This window comes from Acipenser ruthenus, chromosome 14, assembly GCF_902713425.1.
Source record: "Acipenser ruthenus chromosome 14, fAciRut3.2 maternal haplotype, whole genome shotgun sequence".
In the NCBI taxonomy this organism is placed as follows: domain Eukaryota; kingdom Metazoa; phylum Chordata; class Actinopteri; order Acipenseriformes; family Acipenseridae; genus Acipenser; species Acipenser ruthenus.
The window spans coordinates 19,677,851-19,699,325 of NC_081202.1; the positions used below are offsets into that span (position 1 = coordinate 19,677,851).

At 42.3% G+C, this 21,475-nt stretch overlaps 2 protein-coding genes across 2 annotated transcripts; one reads left to right on the forward strand and one right to left on the reverse strand.

The window, feature by feature from the left end:
• Positions 1 to 2,070: 2,070 nt before the first annotated feature.
• Positions 2,071 to 11,650, forward strand: LOC117419446 (prosaposin receptor GPR37-like). Its single transcript, XM_034032191.3, has 2 exons — positions 2,071 to 3,626; positions 8,275 to 11,650. The coding sequence occupies exons 1-2, from the start codon at positions 2,535 to 2,537 to the stop codon at positions 9,133 to 9,135; spliced, it is 1,953 nt and encodes a 650-aa protein (XP_033888082.3). The 5' UTR covers positions 2,071 to 2,534; the 3' UTR covers positions 9,136 to 11,650.
• A 6,450-nt stretch (positions 11,651 to 18,100) lies between these two features.
• LOC131697467 (uncharacterized) lies at positions 18,101 to 21,265 on the reverse strand. The gene is made up of 2 exons (XM_058986503.1): positions 20,015 to 21,265; positions 18,101 to 19,573 (listed from the first exon to the last, which is right to left on the reverse strand). Exons 1-2 carry the CDS (start codon positions 21,263 to 21,265, stop codon positions 18,122 to 18,124), a joined length of 2,703 nt encoding a protein of 900 aa, XP_058842486.1. The 3' UTR covers positions 18,101 to 18,121.
• Positions 21,266 to 21,475: the final 210 nt, after the last annotated feature.

A 21,475-nucleotide genomic window follows, 5' to 3' on the forward strand; every position in this document is an offset into this window, starting at 1 on the left:
TTTCAGTTAAATATATTCAACGTTGTTTGGAAAAAGAACACATGGAAGTAAATATTGTTTAAAAAACTGGACAGACCCAAGCTCATGGCAGTCTCTCTCAATAAATCAGTAAGTATGTTTCCATTTGCATCACCCCCTAAATTCAGACTGGAGCTTGGTCTAAATATCATTCTCAAAAGCAGAGAAGGGGGATGATAAGGTCTTGGTTTCCTTGTCCAACAGCCAAAAAATTGCCATTGGCTCAATGGGTTTGAGGCCAAAGATTACATGTAACATGAAATATAATTCCAGTTCACTCAAAAACTCCTAACCCTAATAATACTGTATGTTTTACAGGCATGAGCTGTTAACCCTATGGCCATGTACAATTTCAAAAAGACAAATATTTGGTAAACATTAAGATGAGGAAAAAAGCCCCAGCTTTTTTATTAACAGTAAATAATTTGTTATGTAACACATACTGTAGAGGGCCTGCCAGTAAATAAGCCATCATTTTACACATTATTTAGTCATTACTTTGAGACACACTGCCTTACCTTTAAATTATTGTTGAAGTGAGATTTTTTTTTTTAGTTTAGTTTGCATGTGCAAACAGCGAAGGGAACAGGTTTATCATAAACACCCACCATCTACAATTTTCAGACTATTTATGAACATTCTGAAAAAAGAAATGGATGCACCACAGAAGTTCTTTATTTCCAGTTCTGCTTGTGTTTACCAGAGGGCGCTCAAGAGCTGCTGTAGATACATTTACTGAGTTCCCTGGAGTTACATTATTTCAAGCAAATAATTATTTTCAGTTAATTGTCCATGATTTCCACAAATTACAGGCATTAACATTTAATGTATTTATTTAAGAGATCCAAAGTATTTTACAGCATTCAATTAATTAAAATCACTCCCTTTGGAAGGCTGACTGAAATGATTTCAATGTGTAATAACTTACTGTATCTCCACCTTAAAACTTGAGTCTGCTTGTAAACCCCACTGCTTGTTCTTTTACTGTCACTAATATACAGTTCCTGTTCTTCTTCTAATTAGTTAGCCAACATGCAACCATATGTCAGTTCTTTACAATGTATAATCATTTACTTAAACTAGTCATTTACTCAAAACGAGATGTTCTTAATACACGTTTATGATAATACTGTAGTGTATACTGTACATTAGACTGTATGTTTAACAAGAAGTATCCGTGTTGTTCACAATGCACATTCAAGTATATATTATGTATTTAGCTTGTCAGTTCTAGTTTAGTCCAGTCCATTTAGTTGGTTATCCATGGAAAGCACAATAGGGATAACTTATGGTGTATTGCAATGAAATACAAGTCATTAACATTAGTAATAACTGTGAACTGTTAAGCAGAAGGCAAAAATTACTAAGAAAACAATAGATGGATTGTATTGCTCTAGATGTTTAAGCTACTTTAGACTTTCACTTTTACCACATACCGTACACGTATGAGAAGGTATTAATAGTGTTTTTAACATAATACTTTTTTAGTATCTTGCCAGTTGTATATGTTGGTATTATTAATACATATGTATTGTATTTGGTACTAAAATTACATTATGAATAAACAATAATTACAATGTGGCATATCAAAGGGAAATGAGCATCCTGTTTGTGAATTCATGAGTTATTAAAATGGAACTTAATTTTATAAATGATTATATTGTGTTTTTGTAATAACGTACAGTATGTTTGTCTGACTCGAAGTTTTCTCCATTCTCAAACTACAAACATCTGCACGACAACACGCCTACATCTACAAAAACAAAACAACATACTGCTGAACACATCGTTGGTGGCCACAGTTAAGACCATTTGATATTGAAAGCTACAGTTTAATGGCCAATACTGTGTATACAGCGTAATTACTACATTTAACGTGCACATTTATAAAAATGAATTTACTGTGGCTAAGGGTTTTTTTTTTTGTTTTTTTTTTTAAAAGCCAACTGCTTAGACTGAAAGGCTGATCCTGATGGATTTGCTGTGACAGATCCGGGTTAGCCGCCAGGGGAACCTATTTTTTTAACAACATCTCATCGAGATACACACAGATCGCAGCCGCAGAGGGAGCAGGACACATCTTTGAGCACTTCCCCGTTTATTAAATAAATATTCTGTCTGTTCTTTCACAACCGGTCTGTAGCCACACACTCTCATCGCAGCACGTTCTGTGTAATCCAAGCGAATTCAAAATGAAATGCAATTATCTAATTACCGGACCAACTGTTTAATCTAAAGAAAGGAACTTCACAAGGTAAAGAAACGAGATTTTTTTTTCTTTCTAGGAAATGACAACAGCGATTTAATTACACCTTAAGTGTTCAGGAAATGTGCGCGTTAAGGACAGTTGTCTTTTGTTCAAGAATTTTACAGTAGGCTACACATCTGCGCAGCATTTAATTTGCAGTAATGCACCTATAGGCTTCTCTAAAGCTTTACTTTAATGGGAGGGCGGTCTTGGATTACTGTTTGTACAAACCTTCAACTTCAGACACATCTCAAACAGAGCTGTAATCATGCAGTCACTTCTGTTAAGCCGTCTTCTTTTTCTAGTGTGGAGTCTTGATGCTTTGGCATATCGACATGATGAGAAATTAAGAACGATCAATAAGGGCAATGGTCAGACTCACCTTTCTGCAAGGGATGTTGTAAATTGTTCTAATTCAGAATTGCATAGGAAATGGCTGATAATTTATGGGAAAAAAGCAATGGACATGAGCCATTTCAAAAGGCATTCTACAGGTGGATCTTTGGACATAATAAAAAAATGGTTGAGAAAAAATAATGCCTCATCGTTTGAAAGGGCATTGCAAATCAAATCCAAAGGTTTGACGAACAGCAGAGGAAATATGCATTATGACTCCGCAGCGAACATCATCAGAACCTTCCCGGAGCAATCGCCTGCAAAACTACACAGGAGACTTAAGTACCGTCGCAAAGAAAAGTTAAATTCCAACCTGGCTGCCATGGAAACACAAAGGGGATACAATTACTTGGAACTTCAATTTGATTCAAAGGGGCATGAATTCGTTTTGCAAGCAGCGAGGAATCAAAGACAAAAAAGGGGTGCCGCCAACACAGAAAATGACAAGAAAAAAGGAAAAAGCAGAGACAAAAAGCCAAAGAATAATGGCCACGCATCAACTCATTTAAATGGTTCTACTGAGGTAACCCCTACATGGGAACACCCCAAACCCCTCCCACTTAACGACTCCTCCGATTATTCAAATGACTATACCAGAAATGATGGACTCTACACACTACCAGAGGACCTGTCTGTAACCCCTACAATGCCTTTTAATACACGGGGAAGAAAAAATGAGCTGAAAAACCCGTTTTACCCCTTAACAGACGTAACTTATGGAGCATATGCAATCATGTGTTTGTCTGTGATTATATTTATTGTTGGTATAATGGGGAACATTGCAATTATGTGCATAGTCTGCCACAACTACTACATGAGGAGTATTTCTAATTCACTTTTAGCCAACCTGGCGTTTTGGGATTTTTTGAACATCTTTTTTTGCTTGCCCCTTGTGATATTCCATGAACTTACGAAAAAGTGGCTATTGGGAGAGTTCTCATGCAGAATCATACCATACATTGAGGTAATATTTCAACTATATATTTTTAATTATTTTTTAATTTTTTATTTGTTATCGCTATAGTTTTATTAAAGTCAGAAAACATATCAATCTGCCTCACATTCTGTGAGGAGATGAGGTGATCATGGAAATAAAAAAGCAGCTTTAAGTCAGAGAGAGGGTTGAGGATTCACACACAATGGAAAATCTATTAAACCAAAGAAAACATGTTAAACATGGAAAGCCCTTATCAGTATTTATTTACTATTGTAAAGTGATTTAATATTTTAAGAGTACATTTGTTTGGCTATTCCTATAGATAAGCTTATATTACACTAATGTGTCTATACTGTAACACCTACCCATACCTAGTACCTACCAAGTGGTAATATGTTTGGACATCTATTGCAGCGCTCCCAGATGTTCAAAGCTATATTACTTGTGCCAGGAAACATTCATTTTCCAAAGCCTTCACCTACATAATAACTACATGTATAATAATGTTCCTGTGTGGAATGAGTTGCCTCGCTACTACCAAGTTCCCTTTCAATTTGAAGACAGCCACCAACAACATTAGGTATGGGATATGCTTGCCTGTTGGTAGGTATTTTCTGAGCTCTCTATACCAGAGCTGCTGATAGGCCCCTTCCTGGGATGACGCCCTCCTTCCCGCCTACCGAGGGGTTAAAACCGTCATTCCACGGAAGCCATTTCTCTTTTTGCCTCTCAAGACGGTCAGGTAAGACCCTCTGTGTTGGTATCTGAGCGTATTGTGAAAAAGATCTTTGAGTCCCAATGTCCTCTGGTCAGGAGTCCAGAGCCCTAACCACTACTCCACACTGCTGCCCTATGTGCCTGAACCCTCAATGTAGGGTTACGGAGACACATTTCAGGAGAGGTGACCCTCCTGGCTAACACGGCGGGTATTCTCACTGCATATGTAGATGGTGTGCTCACATGCAAAATAGTTACGCACTGCAGTTCCATTTGGGACCTCCCCCCTTTCGACGAGTCACGCACACATCCATGTCGGACCCTCTTCAGGTCTCGGTACTCAAAGAGGAAGTGGTCGCCTTGCTGTGCAAGCGAGCCATTCGTCTTGTAGACCCCACCTACTGCGGAGAGGGGTTCTATTATACTCGAGATATTTTCTGGTATCTAGGAAGGACGCCGGCTTTCGCCCCATCTTAGACCTAAGATTCCTCAACAAGTTCTTGAAGGAAAGGAGGTTCCAAATGCTGACTCACCGTCACATTCTCCAGTCAGTCCGGTCAGGTGACTGGTTCATCACTGTGGACTTATGGGACACGTACTTTCACGTTCCTATTCGTCTAGAGCACAGGAAGTACCTCGGCTTCTCCTTTCAGGGAAGCGTTTACGAGTTCTTGGTGCTGCTGTTTGGCCTCTCCCTGGCTCCTTGTACATTTTCAAAGTGTGTGGACGCTTGGGAAGGCAGAGCAGTCCGCAGCACCTGGTCGGGCCGTTGGATTGCCCTGCACATAAATATGCTGGAGCTGCAGGCTGTTTTCCTGGCTCTCCAGCACTACCTTCCAGTGTTGCACGGGAAACATGTGCTGATCCGAACGGACAACACATCAGTGCTGGCATATGTCAACCACCAGGGCAGCCTCCGGTCCCTGGGGTTGCATCGCATCACCTTCCGGCTCCTGATTTAGGCACCATGGAACCTGCTGTCCCTACGAGTGATGCATCTTCCCAGAGTGGCAAACTGGGCAGACTGGCCTTTATAATCTTAAATTCACGTGACGGTAGTATCCATTTTCATGGGTTCAAGTATTTTATCTGACATAAAATCCAACATGTTTAATGGTCCGGAAATTAGGTTTCTTTTTTATGACAAACTATTAAAATCATATAATAAATATTCAGCCTGAGTAGATTTTAAATATTGTACACAATGCTCCTGTTTCAATATAATTTATTTCTCAAATTAATTACACAATTATGATTATTTTGAAAAATAAGAGAGAGTCTGGTTTGTATATTCCTGCACATGTATATCAGCATACTGCAGTTCATTAATGTTTAAAAATATTTAGTTACAGACAAAAACATTCACAATAAGTACACTAAAATCAATGAAGAACTATTACACAAGGGTTTGTAGATGACGCAGTATTAAGTTTTAGTGGCTTGGGCAAATTGATCAAGGCAATGCAAGTAAAGTAGTACAAATCGAAACTAAAATGAGGTGCCAAAGCAAATGACTAAGTTTGTGTTGTACTGCACACACTTGCTAATGAACAAGTCAATAAATACATTAAGATACAATGTATTTTCTGTGCTGATTACCATCTAATCGGTACCATATTTTTTGTAAGTGCATTATTGACACTCACAATTTATTTTATTTTTTTTATTATTATTGTTCGTACAGATGAGTGTTCGTTATCTGTAGGTGTGTTACACTTGAACTGAATCCACAAGATAGTACATGTTCACATTCCAGTAAAATCACCAACACATTGTTCCTGGGGCTTTATTTATTTACCAGTCATGTGTGTTTTAAAAGTAAAATGAATTATTGAGAATACAGACAGAGAATAAGATCCTAGTGAAAAATTATTTTTTAAAGATTAGCTACATTCAGCCTCAATACAAAGACCCAGCCCATCCCACTGCTGTCTGCTCGCCTGAAGAAATATGCAGTTTGTCCAAAGCTGCTCCGCAGAGTTCCATCTGACAGTCTGGATTGAGGTCTAGTTCTCCAGTATAACTGGCTTTTTCCAAATGTTGAAACTACATATAAGGGCTCCCGAGTGGCGCATCCAGTAAAGGCGCTCCTCGCAGGATGTGCCCTATAGCCTGGAGATCGCAGGTTCGAATCCAGGCTATGTCACAGCTGACCGTGACCGAGAGTTCCTAGGGGGCGGCGCACAATTGGCTGAGCGCTGCCCGGGTAGGGAGGGCTTAGGTCGGCAGGGGAATCCACGGCTCACCGCGCATCAGCGACCCCTGTGGCCGATAGGGCGCCTGTGGCTCTGCAGCGGAGCCGCCAGATCTGTGTTGTCCTCCGGCACTATAGGTCTGGTAGCATTGCTGTGGATCTGCAGTGCGAAAAATGACGGCTTGGAAGGAGCACGTTTCGGAGGACGCGTGTTCCAGCCTCCGTTTCCTGAGTCGGCGGGGGGGTTGCGAGCGGTGAGCCGGGGATACAGATAATAATTGGGCATGCTAAATTGGGGTGAAAACCGGGGTAAAAATAATTGGCGACGACTAAAATTAAAAAAAAAAAAAAAAAAAAGAAACTACATATAATATTATTAGAAGATGGAGAAGGTACAGAGCCTCAATAATAGTGAAGAAACAGAATGCAGTAACACAAGAAACATGCTGTCATTAAATTTATCGGCATAGTTCAATTCTGACAGTATATTGTATCCTGTGTATAAAAGAAGAATGCATTCAGTGGCAGAAAAACATCCAATTGATTAAAGCGATTGTCTGCTGTAATAGATTGTAGCAGTTGGTAAGCACATTGATGAATGTAACCTGGCACTAACAAGGAAAAGTACGATTGATAAAAATGTTAAAGAACTCACTTAAAATTACAGGGGTTGGGTAACAGTCAAAAAGGCAAACCATGTGCTATGATTTAAAATGAGTTAATTATTTTACTGCATTTCAACTTTTTTTGAATTTATAATTTGTATTTTTTGTTTTAGCCTTAAGAATAGAGTATACCGTTTATTGTGCCACTTTCTGTGCTTTTTTCTTTTCCATGTAAAAAGATATTTATGAATAACTACCATGGCACTTAAGTTTGTTATACAATGTATTAGGCGTAATGGTGAACACTGTTCTAGTGGCAGATGCAGTTTAGTTATTTTTTCTGTTGACTCTTTTCCATGCTCATGTCGTTCTCCACTATCAGTTAGTACCAGTAGTATTCTCTGAATTTTCCTCATTCCTTAAAGGAGCATGACCCTGAGGTTCATGATTATACAGTTGCAGTTGTGGCTGGCGTACTAAACCATGGTACTGTAGGTCTGCCCAGCCTCTCAAGAAAACATTAGTCATCTGTTGTGTATCCATACTTAATGGGCCATTCAAGGCATTACACTTGCGGTAGTGAACTATAAATGCTGCTCTGTTGGTAATTTGGAACATCTGTGGCCTGTAGTACAAGACTGAACTAGTAAATTCAAGTGCAGCAATGTGTAACTGCTTGTGCAACAGCTAAAGATCTGTTTGCAGTCAGCTCAGACCATTTTTTATAATTTTTTTTTTACTGTTTTATGAAAACCTAATTATGTGAAATGAATTAATATTAAAGACTATTTCGGGATAGAAATAAGTCTGGAAATATGGACAGTGTAATGGTTTAATTGGTTTATTTGTTGTGAATGGAGACAAATATATTTCTATTACAATGTTTCTTTACAGTGTGTTCACTAATGCAATTCATTCATTGGAGTTTGGCTTTTCTGGTTGGAAATCAGATGAGCTGGCAATTGATAAGTGTAAATGACAAAGCTCCGAAGTTGTGTATCCAATTAAAACTTAATGAAACAGGTGTGATTTGTAGGTAAGAGTACTGTAAATTAGAACCACAGTGAAGAAGGGATCTTGGTTAAGCTTATTTATTAATATATGTATAGATTGTTCTGTGTTAGAAACTGTATTTATTGTTTTTCTTGTTTTCTTACAGGTGGCCTCGCTTGGAGTTACTACTTTCACATTGTGTGCTCTCTGCATTGACCGATTCCGTGCTGCAGCAAACGTGCAGATGTACTACGAGATGATTGAGAACTGCACTTCCACCACAGCCAAGCTAGCTGTTATCTGGATTGGGGCACTGCTGCTGGCCCTTCCCGAGGTGCTTCTTCGTCAGCTCGTCACAGAAGATCCTGTAGCCACCGGTACTGCAGCCTCCGGCTCTGCGGTGACTAGTTCCTCAGCCGCTGGGTCTGCTGCAGAGCGGTGTGTGGTTAAAATCTCCCCAGAGCTTCCTGACACAATTTATGTTCTTGCGCTGACGTATGACGGTGCCAGGCAGTGGTGGTACTTTGGGTGCTATTTTTGTTTACCAACGCTCTTCACTATTGGCAGCTCTCTTATAACAGCAAGCAAAATACGAAAAGCAGAGAAAGCCTGTGTTAGAGGAAACAAGAAACAAATTCAGCTGGAAAGTCAGATGAACTGCACAGTGGTGGCCTTAACCATTTTGTACGGCTTTTGTATCATTCCTGAAAATATATGCAACATTGTCACGGTCTACATGTCCACAGGGGTCCCTAAACAGACTACAGACCTTCTTCAACTCATTAGCCAGTTCCTTTTGTTCTTCAAGTCAGGCGTCACCCCAGTACTTCTCTTCTGCCTTTGCAAGCCTTTCAGCAGGGCCTTTGTGGACTGTTGCTGCTGCTGTTGTGAAGAATGTGTCCAAAAGTCTTCAACTGTGACGAGTGATGACAATGACAATGACTACACTACAGAACTTGAACTGTCTCCTTTCAGCACAATACGACGCAAGACATCTGTTAACATCTCTGTCGGTACTCATTGCTAAACCGCACACGCAGTTCCTTTGAAGAAACACTGAAACAATAACACCTACCTGTATACACTGGAAAATGCATAAAATTCATAAAACATATTTTTAATACAAGAGTTTACTATCATTTTCTCCCAATTTAGAATAGGCAATTATTTAATTTTTTAGGCTCAGTTCACTGCAATTGGCCAAGCGCCACCCCCGGTGGCGCTTTGCCAATTGTGCGCCGCCCCCTGGGAGCTCCCGTCCACGGTCGGCAGTGGAATAGCCTGGACTCGAACTGGCGACGTCCAGGTTATAGGGCGCATCCTGCACTCCATGCGGAGCGCCTTTACCGGATGTGCCACTCGGGAGTCCCCTAATGATTAGTTTTTACAATAACCTTCTTTTAAGTTACTTTCCAAGTGGAAACAAAACATGTTTTTATAAATGTAATAATCTTAAACATTAGTGCTTTGAAAATATTTCTACGTTTGTATAGTACAATACTGTACATGATAATTTTCCAACAATTTTCTTTGTTACTTTTTTATTTGTTGCATGTGCAAAATGTTTGCTCTGTATATTTAAAGCTCGTAGTGTAATTGATATGTTTTTCGATAATGGTGATTCTTGTGAATCAGTGATGAAGTGCTTGTGAGTTTTTATCAGTCAGTTTGAACCAGTGAATTTAATCCACTATATTAGCAGTGAAAGTACAGGCTTGACTCAATACAATAGGTGTTTGTTTGCTAAAATGTGTTTTGCTGGAGCAAAAAATAAGGAAAGTTTAATCTGCTGGGTCACTTTCAATTTCTGGGAGGGTTTTAATTTTGTTGGGAGTAAATAAGTAAGTATGTAAGTAGTAAGCAGTAATAACAGCCTGGGATGGATAAATCAGTTTTTAGTGTGGAAAACCAATGTAACTTTTTTTGGTATTACTGTATTTATCACATTAATAATTTAAAGTCTAGAACACAACAAATAATAAAATCGGTATTTTACTGTGTCAATAACATTTAGCCTCTCACCTATTCAAACTGATGGAAGATAGACAGTATTCAATTTGTTCAAATGTCTGGAAATATAAAATGCAGAGGGCTAGATTTACAAATATTTTTATTCTGAAAGATAAGAAAAAACACTAATTAAAATGTACTTTAGAAGCCCCTAGATTAAATATTTGAGCTGTTTATTTTGGGTTTTGTAACTTTATTGGGTGTGCTGCATGCTAATGATTAGGCCTTTATGCAATAAAAAGGTTTGTAATGTAGCCCAGTTTTTGCAGTTTCCAGAGGTGAATTTAACTGTTGACTGAAAAATACAGATGCAGACAGGAAAAAATTAACTGGGAACCAGAGTTGAAACAAATAATTAGGTTTTACTGCAAAGCTAGCCTGTAGAAAAGAAAATAACCAAACCAGGAAAGAAAGGGCACTAAACAAGCATGGCTACCGACTGCCAGTAGTCATTAATATTTAATAGGACTGACCTTTGAAACTCCTTTCCTTATGCCTCAAAACTTATAGGGGCAGAATAACTGATGTAGTTTGCCTGGAACATGTTTCTGAGACTCATTAATATTATGATTCTGCCACAACATTGGAGGATAAAAGGCTTTAATCTAATTTACACAAAGTGGGAAATTATTATGAATTGTCTCCATAGATTATTTGTGTAACAAATTTTGTGACAAAACAATTTTAACAGCACAAAAACTACTGAATGTTTAGAGAACATTACAATTTACCAGTACCTGCATTTATAAACTACATCCTAATCCAGGGTTTATAAAATCCTGTTATAGCTATAGTGGTGAGGATGCATTTGAATGTTTCAGGTAACTAAGCAACCAAACATCAATTTCCCTTCCTAATCAGGAGATCAACTGCAGACAAATGTCTGGAACAAATGTAATAAAGACAAGGAGGTAAATACTAGTCAATTGACTTTGACAGCATAACAATAAGTACCAGTAATTCCGTGTATATGAGAGTTACTTTACGTTTGCTATTGTAGCATATATCATTGACCAAGTATTAGTGCAACCTGGACCCTAGCAAATATGTATTAACTACCTAAATTAAACTGCCAGCTTTATTATCCCCTGGGGATTCAATTCCTGCCAACGGTGATGTAGTGGAGGCGGTTGTTCATATACGTACGTGTGTCACACTACGTTTTACCATATATCTGGAAAAGTGCTGATCCAATTGTCATGACACTTGGTATTAACATTCCTTAGCATAAGTAATTTAGAATATTATATTCTGGGGATGAATTGGGGGTGTCTGTCTGTCTGTACACCCGCCCATCTTACATTTTTGCATATATCTGGAAAATCACATTTTAAATTGGAATGAAACTTGGTCTCCACTGTTTAGCATATACTGTAGTATGGTCATCAACTTGCCATACGGATAGCTTTCATTTTGAATTTACAGCTGTGGAGGGTGATGTATACTTGTTTTAAATGTAATTAACTCATTTTTATTTAACCCAGCATGTTGATTTAGAAATGTGCTTAACTAATAAACCTACTGTATATGGATTACTTTTCACAGATTCAATGTTTTGAAGACATTCTGTATGATCAATAATGAAAAAACGTTTGGTTGTCCTTGGAAACACTGTAATCAGCCTTGCTCTCGCCCACTAGCAACACTGACCAATCTCCTTATTAGATATTACACAGCCTATATTTTTGTAGTCCACTGCAAACCAACCCACCTCCACATTTTGATGCTTTGAAGGATTTTTATGGTAGAAACCTTTCCTGTGATGGAATACATAGAGACATCATTAAAGAACCAGTAATTTTAATCTGTTTACCAAACACTTTCTCCTCCTACATACAGCTAGTTCTTTTAAGTATAGAACTGTTGTTTTTAGGTGAGGTTGTGATTAGCTATTTTGGTATATGCACAGGGGAGAGGACTTAACGTAAACCAGCCTGCCTTGTGATCCTCTTTATGCACCTTGCTGATAATCTTAAACATGTTGCCAAACAACAGCAAACCTCATACACACCTTCATTTATACGTTGCACGTATCATTGTGTTAATAAATTTCATGAAGTATGAAAACAAAATATATTTTTGTTCTGAAGTAAATAATAAAAGTTATAAGATTTTAGCATCCTCAAAAAATGGGGACACTATCTGTCATTGAAAATGGCTATAATCTGCTAAACTCCATTTTATACAAACATGTTGAACCTTTCACATACTGCATGGTTATTACACGATCATGAGAACACTAGAATATAAATCCTGAAAGCTATACACTAATAGGTATAGTTCACTTTCATATGATGCAGGCTTGAGGCTAGGCTAGACATTTGAATTTATGCAAACTAAAACTGCTATTCTTTATTTTTTTTAATGCAATATTCATTGTGTGATCTTACCAACATCCTGCTCCTTCTTATAAGTAACTAATGTCAATGAAAAGTAAAGCAGCAGGGGCCTCTTTGTCAGAGAGAGAGGCTGGTAATTGCACAGCACTGCAAGCTTCCATCAAAAACAGACAGAGTAGTATTCCCATCTATTCAAGAAAACCCCAGGGTGACAAACCAATTCCTGCTTTGCAGTACCAAGTCATAACTGAAATCGATGAAGTGATGCACACTAAACTATGTGCTTTATATTGTTTTTTTTTTTTTTTTTAAATCTGTATACCAGTATGTTTACAGGAAAAGCTGCTATCAATTTGCTATTAAAGATAAAAACACATCTTTGTGTATTTTTGAAATACAAAAGTGCTTTGCCAATTGAGAAGCTTAAGTCCAGCAATTTAGGAGGCTGTGTGGTCCAGTGGTTAAAGAAAAGGGCTTATAACCAGGAAGTCCCCGGTTCAAATCCCACAGCCACTGACTCATTGTGTGACCCTGAGCAAGTCACTTAATCTCTTTGTGCTCTGTCTTTCGGGTGAGACGTAATTGTAAGTGACTCTGCAGCTGATGCATAGTTCACACACCCTAGTCTCTGTAAGTTGCCTTGGATAAAGGTGTCTGCTAAATAAACAAACAAATAATTTGCAAAAGGAAATTTACAATAGTATTGATTGTTCTATAATGAATACACATTTTAATGGGCGCTCTTTTGCTAGGGTGGCAAGACAAATGGACAGAAATCAAGGGGCGGGTGTTGGAGGTGGGTGAAAAGCTGAAGAGTTGTCCACTCAGCAAAAAACTAAACAAAGAAAAACGGTTTCATAAAGACTAGCTACTGCATCCTGGGTAAACAATTTTGAAGCAAATCTATACTGAAGGTGAGCCTTTGCCGAGTAAGCAGCTAAACAGTAGTGCTATTGTCAAGAGATACTGCAGAAAAAAAGAAAGGTTGTAGTAACTGTGAAAATCTGACATTGGCATTTGAGCAGCACGTGGTAGACATTTAATTATGCCAGTGAAATTACTGTCAGTGAGCAGGGAAGGGCTGGCGAAATACGAAAGGTTGACCTGTACTGAGTGTTAGATGGAAGTCTGACCACCTGCTGTTTGGAGACCTGCTGCTTTTAGTCCCCTGCTTGGAACAGAGATATTCCAGGAGATAGCAGATGTTGTTTCGACATACTGTTAGGATTAGGTGAGGTAAAGACTATGGGAGTTTACTTTACTATGGGTGTACCACTAAAGGTGGTATCGAATATCATCTTTCATTTTATCTGTGATCTCAGTAACAGACCAAATTTAAATGCTTATGTATAATTCACAAAATAAAATCTAAAGGCAGTACATACAGGCTGTGTTTGTGAATTGAGACTGGTGTCTTTACACTTTTTTTTAAACCAAATTTTACATTCTATCACTTCTGCATGTCTTTGGGACACAGCAGAAGATCAGTAAATGCTATGCTTCTGTTTATTGGCTTTTATCATCTGACACAGGCAGAAACTGCATTGTGAAATTATTGTACTGTAATTTGGTGGTTTATTAGCTTTTACTAGGGTTATCTATGGTTCATTGTGTTTTTATTAGGCAGTAAACAGTGTGGTACAGAGATACATTGTGGGCTTATTTATTTGGTTTAACATTTTTGATAAATACCATAATTCTAGTATCTACGAAAAACTGCACACAACTGGTGTAGCTTTATTTCTTAGCTGACACCCTTATCCAGGGCGACTTACAATTGTTACAAGATATCACATTAGTTTTACATACAATTACCCATTTATACAGTTGGGTTTTTACTGGAGCAACTGTGGTCAAGAGTGCAGAGCCCTAACCACTACTCCACACTACTGCCCTAGTACTGATATGCTGTATATAAAGGTCATTATTCTATTTATCTGCATGTTTATTGAGATAACTATACTCAGTAGCATTGATGAGCTGATTATGACATATCTTGTACTTGATCTTCACAAGTGGACTTCATTTTCACATAAGTTACTTAAAAAAAAAAAAAGTTTTTCATGAAAATTACAACGTATGTGGCTGTCATTTTTAAATGAGTTTTCACGGGGCGTGAGCTGGGTTGAAGAGTAAGGCAGAAGAAGCAGCAAGGGGCTGTTAGTAGGACAGAAGGTGGTCACTGACTGAGGGCGACGATGCCGACACATCCCAGGGGTAGAGGACCCAGCAACCGAAATGAGATAGACAAGGTGATCGCTGACTGAGGGCGACGATGCCGACACATCTCAGGGGCGAAGGACCCAGCAATCGAGGGCAGGATAGACAAGAGGTCGCTGACTGAGGGCGACGATGCCGACACATCCCAGGGGCAGAGGACCCAGCAACCGAAAACACTAATGAGGGTGAAGACTCGAAGAGCCGCCCCTCAAGAGGAGATTGGAGAGGTACCCAGCATCTGAGACTTCTGTAAGAGGCGCTCGTAAAACCCCTGATAGGCCGAGATGTCACGCTGCCTGGGACCTGAAATAAGGACAAAGCATTGAAGTTAGTATAGGACTCAGCACGAGAGGCCACGTCCCGAAAGAGAGGCAGTACAGAGCAGAGCCTCGACAGGTAAGATAGGCGCAGGAGCTGCGATAGAACAGATTTTGGCCGGGGGTCCGCTCTGACTCACATGGTGAGAACCCCCCTGAAGGTAAGGGAGGCGGATGCCTAACCCTGAGGTCGGGGAAGTGAGACTCACTTGCCCCCCAGAGACGACCGATGCGAAGGCATGTAAGAAGGAGGAGGAGGGGAGGAGGAGGAAAACGAAACACTAGACAGAAAAGGTGCAGGTGATCAGAGCTTAAATAGAAAATAGATGCTAATTAACAGGAAATTAGAAAATTGGGAGATTGAAAGATTGGAAGCACCCAGCTCCACGCCCCCTGAACCACGCAAGCTAACATTTCACGGGGCGTGAGCTGGGTTGAAGAGTAAGGCAGAAGAAGCAGCAAGGGGCTGTTAGTAGGACAGAAGGTGGTCACTGACTGAGGGCGACGATGCCGACACATCCCAGGGGTAGAGGACCCAGCAACCGAAATGAGATAGACAAGGTGATCGCTGACTGAGGGCGACGATGCCGACACATCTCAGGGGCGAAGGACCCAGCAATCGAGGGCAGGATAGACAAGAGGTCGCTGACTGAGGGCGACGATGCCGACACATCCCAGGGGCAGAGGACCCAGCAACTGAAAACACTAATGAGGGTGAAGACTCGAAGAGCCGCCCCTCAAGAGGAGATTGGAGAGGTACCCAGCATCTGAGACTTCTGTAAGAGGCGCTCGTAAAACCCCTGATAGGCCGAGATGTCACGCTGCCTGGGACCTGAAATAAGGACAAAGCATTGAAGTTAGTATAGGACTCAGCACGAGAGGCCACGTCCCGAAAGAGAGGCAGTACAGAGCAGAGCCTCGACAGGTAAGATAGGCGCAGGAGCTGCGATAGAACAGATTTTGGCCGGCAGTCCGCTCTGACTCACATGGTGAGAACCCCCCTGAAGGTAAGGGAGGCGGATGCCTAACCCTGAGGTCGGGGAAGTGAGACTCACTTGCCCCCCAGAGACGACCGATGCGAAGGCATGTAAGAAGGAGGAGGAGGGGAGGAGGAGGAAAACGAAACACTAGACAGAAAAGGTGCAGGTGATCAGAGCTTAAATAGAAAATAGATGCTAATTAACAGGAAATTAGAAAATTGGGAGATTGAAAGATTGGAAGCACCCAGCTCCACGCCCCCTGAACCACGCAAGCTAACATTTCACGGGGCGTGAGCTGGGTTGAAGAGTAAGGCAGAAGAAGCAGCAAGGGGCTGTTAGTAGGACAGAAGGTGGTCACTGACTGAGGGCGACGATGCCGACACATCCCAGGGGTAGAGGACCCAGCAACCGAAATGAGATAGACAAGGTGATCGCTGACTGAGGGCGACGATGCCGACACATCTCAGGGGCGAAGGACCCAGCAATCGAGGGCAGGATAGACAAGAGGTCGCTGACTGAGGGCGACGATGCCGACACATCCCAGGGGCAGAGGACCCAGCAACCGAAAACACTAATGAGGGTGAAGACTCGAAGAGCCGCCCCTCAAGAGGAGATTGGAGAGGTACCCAGCATCTGAGACTTCTGTAAGAGGCGCTCGTAAAACCCCTGATAGGCCGAGATGTCACGCTGCCTGGGACCTGAAATAAGGACAAAGCATTGAAGTTAGTATAGGACTCAGCACGAGAGGCCACGTCCCGAAAGAGAGGCAGTACAGAGCAGAGCCTCGACAGGTAAGATAGGCGCAGGAGCTGCGATAGAACAGATTTTGGCCGGGGGTCCGCTCTGACTCACATGGTGAGAACCCCCCTGAAGGTAAGGGAGGCGGATGCCTAACCCTGAGGTCGGGGAAGTGAGACTCACTTGCCCCCCAAAGGATGGACCCCCGGCACCTCACGAAAATTCCCACACCGTGAAGAAAACGAGAGACAGCACATGCCAACGCATAACATAAACAAAAGTACGTAAAGACGAACGAGACAAACAGAGAGATGGTTAGATTATTAGTAGCTGTGATTATGTGTATACCTGCCGCTCAGTGGAGAGGAAAAAAAAACCCCATGAACCTAATGGGGAAAAACCTCTGGTGGCTCCGGCGGACAGGTAGCCCCCACTCCGGGCATACTAGCGATTTTAGAATGGGCTACAACTATATCGGAGGGAGATGAATGAATGTAAGAATCTACTGCGGAAGAAGACCAGCGGCCCATGGTCTTGATCAGGCTGTGGTTGATGCTGGCCCTTGCAGCGGAGGTAGCTGCGCCTATACGAAATGAATGGGGAGAATAAAGCTGAGGAGGGAGGCCTGCTCTGGAGAGGAGGGTGGAGAGGTGGGCTGAGAACCAGTGACGTGTAATAATAGCGTGGGAGGAATCGATGAATAGAGGGTCCAGGGGGGGGGGGGGATTTCCTGATGGAGAGATATTTTGACATAGCCGAGAAAGGGCAGATAGAAGATTCAATCCTTGAAAGTTGGATGAACTGACCATGCCGGAGTTGATCTGTCTTTGAGGTACGCAGCCGAATTATAAAATAGCAGTTGGAAATGCAAGAGAGGTCACATACACGAATACCCGCTGCGGGGAAGCTTGAAGCTGAAGGAACCGTGAATTCTGAGCTTCTGAGGAATCCGAAGAAGGCTGCGAGACAGATGGTCTCCATTAGGAGATCTTCGTAGGGGGAGAAGCAACCTTTCCGAAGAGTAGAGATGAGAGAATGGAGGATGTCTGTTGATATAGGCAGGCGGGAAGATGCAGCAGGGGGGGAGCTTTTGAGAATTCCGCGGAGAGTCAGACGAACGACTGGTATGGAGAGGATGATGGGTGAAGGCACGGACATGATGCGGTAGTGATATTGGATTCCTGAAATATAAGATTTAATGGATGCTGGGGAAAGATGGAGAGATTCTTTAGCATGAACGATGAAGGCTAGGATCCAGTCTTGATTGAAGGGAATAGGGTGGATACGATTATGAGCACAGAATCTTAAAAATGCTGACCAGGCCGTAGAATAAGAGGCTCTTGAAGAAGGGGCGAGGGCTGTAGACATGTAGTTTTGAGCAGATTGAAGGAGGTTGCGAAGGGTAGAGTTCAGTCTAGGAGCAGCTGATGAAACTGTGGGATCTGGAGAGGGCTTGGGGAGGCAGAAGGAACCAGCTGACGGAACTTGGATACCTGTAGGCGAGAGAGAGCATCAGCAGCATTATTGTGGATACCAGGCAGATGGCGGGCCTGTATTAGGAAGTTGAGAGATACGAAAGACCATATGAGACGACGGAGCAGGCGCATAATGAGGGGGGATGAAGAACGTCCTTTGTTGATGATGTGCACTGTGGGTTTGTTATCGCTGAAGAAAAGGATTGATTTTCTTGACCATTGGTGACCCCAAAGGACAGCGCCCACTACGATTGGATAAATTTCTAGGAGAGCTGTAGATTTCTCTTGAGGGGGAAGGAACTGAATTTCAGAGGGCCAAGTGCTGGAGAACCATTCGGGAGCGAGGAACCCGCCGAATCCGATGGAGGAGGCGTCGGTGAAGAGGGCAAGGTCATGAGGGGCTGAAATGAAGTCGTCATAAAATAGAGAGAGGCCATTCCAGTTAGTAAGGAGATTGATCCACATCTTTATGTCTTTTCTGGCGTCGGCTGAGATTTTCACGTGAGAATTCATATTCCTAACAGTTGATGAGAGGGCTAGGAGACGTGAAATAAAAGTTCTGCCCTGAGGAATGATGCGGATGGCGAAATTAAAATGACCGAGGAGAGACAGGAGGTCCCTCTTCTTAATGAAAGAGGAGATCTGAAAACTGTTAATGAGTGAGAGTAAGCGTTGGAGTTTGGCAGGAGGCAGGCTGGCTTCGAATTTCACGGTATTGAGTGTAATGCCGAGGAATTCCAGGGAGTTAACAGGGCCGATGGTTTTCTCTTGAGAGAGAGGGACACCAACTAGGGAGAAGAGGGTCTTAAGCTGGTTAATTGCTTGGGCTGGAGGATCCAAAGGGGGTGAAATAAGCAAAAAGTCATCCATTAGATGGAGAAGGAAGGGGACATGATAGGAGTTGAGCAAAATCCAAGAGAGGGCTTCTGACAAAGAATCGAATATTTTTGGGCTACTGCGACAACCAAAGGTGAGCTGGGTGGAGAAATAGAACTTGTCTGCCCAACAGACTCCGAAAAGGTGACGGAGGGAAGGATGAATAGGCATGACCTTGAATGCATCAGAGATATCGGCTTTGGCAAGCCAGGCTCCATGACCTGCAATTTTGATGAAATAAATGGCATCTGAGAGCTTAATGTAGTGAAGAGCGAACTCCTCGCTTGAAATGAGGGAGTTAATGCTGCGTGTGTAGCCGCCCCGAGGAGCGGATAGATCAATGATAAGGCGTTTCTTGCCAGAATATTTGCGGGTAGCGATGCCTATGGGATTAATGCGAAAGGTAGTGAAGGGGGGTGCTGCAAAGGGGCCGACCATGAAGCCTTTGTCGACTTCGGCCTGGAGAAGGGAACTGACGACTTCTGGCTCAGTGATGGCAGAACGGAGGTTCTGACAAATGTGAGACTCGGAAGGAACGTGAGAAATGCCAGTGAAGAAGCCATTTGTAAGTCCACTAATTAGATAGGAGACGAACGCCTTGTCTGGATGATTTAGAAGCGCATTAGCTAGAGCCGGAACGATGATAGGAGTAAAAACCTGAAGTAACTTTGATTGTCACTTAGCTTTAAGAGGACATATGGACCGGGAGTGGGCATCATTGCAGAAGCTGCAGACATGGAGGTTCTTGCAGGCGCGGTTGAAACAGACAGAAGAATTAAAGTTATTGCATATTTGCCTGCCACCTGAAAACTTAATGGGACGGCCATAGACATCTTGAGCTTGAGATCTGGTGGGTGGAGCTGAAGCATGGATGGAAGCAGGGGTAAGATGTCTTGAACTGAGAAGAGAAGGCAAAGGATTAGGAATGGGTTGGGGAGCACTAGCTGCTACCTTAGGACATAGGTAAGAGGAGTGCGCTGTGGAGGCACATGCACTGCAGGCGTTGGCACGAATTCCGCTGAAAATGCGGGTGAAAAGATCTGGGTCGGAACGGGACCAATCCACGATACGGTTGTCGGCTGAGAGGGTGGCGGCAGCTTTGGCTGAGAAGGCACGGTGGTATTGATAGAACAAGGTGCCTCCGTAGCGCACAGACAATTCGACGACCAGAAAAAGATACTGATTTAGCTCCTGTAATCTATGTGGATAGACAGAACAAAGAATGTCACGATAGACGGAGAAAGCAAGGACGAATTCTCCCACGGAAAGGCTTTTTTGAAGACGTGGGTCGCGGGACTTTAGAGTGACTGAAACGTCTCCGCAGTCAACCACTCTGTGATCTAAAAACTCAGAAGAAGCAATGAGAATAGAAACGAGATTAACATCCTTGCCTTCAATTATTAGCTTCCTAATTTTTGGAGAAATAGAATGGCTGGTGATAGCACGGGGAGAAGAGGAACTTGCTACAGTGGCTGAAGAGAGGTTGAACTCTGGAAGAGCAGCGGGGGGTACTGAAGAAGACGTACCAAAAGTATAAGCAGGAGTGCTGGAACTGAAGGCGGGTGGAGCCGAAGAAGGGTTCTCCAGTTTGTCAAGACGGGCGCTGAGGGCTAGCTGAGAGTCTATAATGGGCTGGAGCAGAGATTGCAGTTGATTAAACGTGACCTGAGGAGCGCTGCTGGAGGAGGGGACGGGCGGGGTGAGTGACTGCGGCGGCAGATGCTGTGGCTGCGTTGACTGCGCTGGCAGGGGGAGCTGGGCTGCGAGAGCAGGATCTTGCGCATGCGCAGCATGAACAGGAACTGAGAACGTAGCAGGAGAGGAGGGCCTGACGGCCGAAGCTTGCAAGCGGGGGGGAAAAATCGGCTCGGCTGACAAAGCTTCACAATAAGTAAGAAATAGAGACATGCGATCTCCACCAACGGGAATGGGAATGGACTTTTCAAAGAGTATTTTCAGCAGCTTGGGTGTCGTCCAATCTTTATAGTGGAGCTGCGGTGGAGGCTGGCTAGCGGAACCGCGCTTTGAGCCCCGCTCTTGCCTAGCTGAAGAACGGGTAGAAGCAAGGTTGACTGGCGGGGCTGGTGCGGTCATGGACCGAGACGAGGAATGGGATGCCTGACAGAGACGGACCGGTGGAGGGGTCGGAGGCAGGAACTCGTCTGAGTCGGAAGGAAAGGCGTAGGCTGAACGCTTCTCCATTTGGAAGCAGGTAAGACTGCGCGTATAAATCTTGATGAAACGATGGTCTTCGTAATATATATATATATATATATATATTTTCTTCGAGTAATGCGTAACACTACCGGTCAGGATTCAAAAACGAAACACTAGACAGAAAAGGTGCAGGTGATCAGAGCTTAAATAGAAAATAGATGCTAATTAACAGGAAATTAGAAAATTGGGAGATTG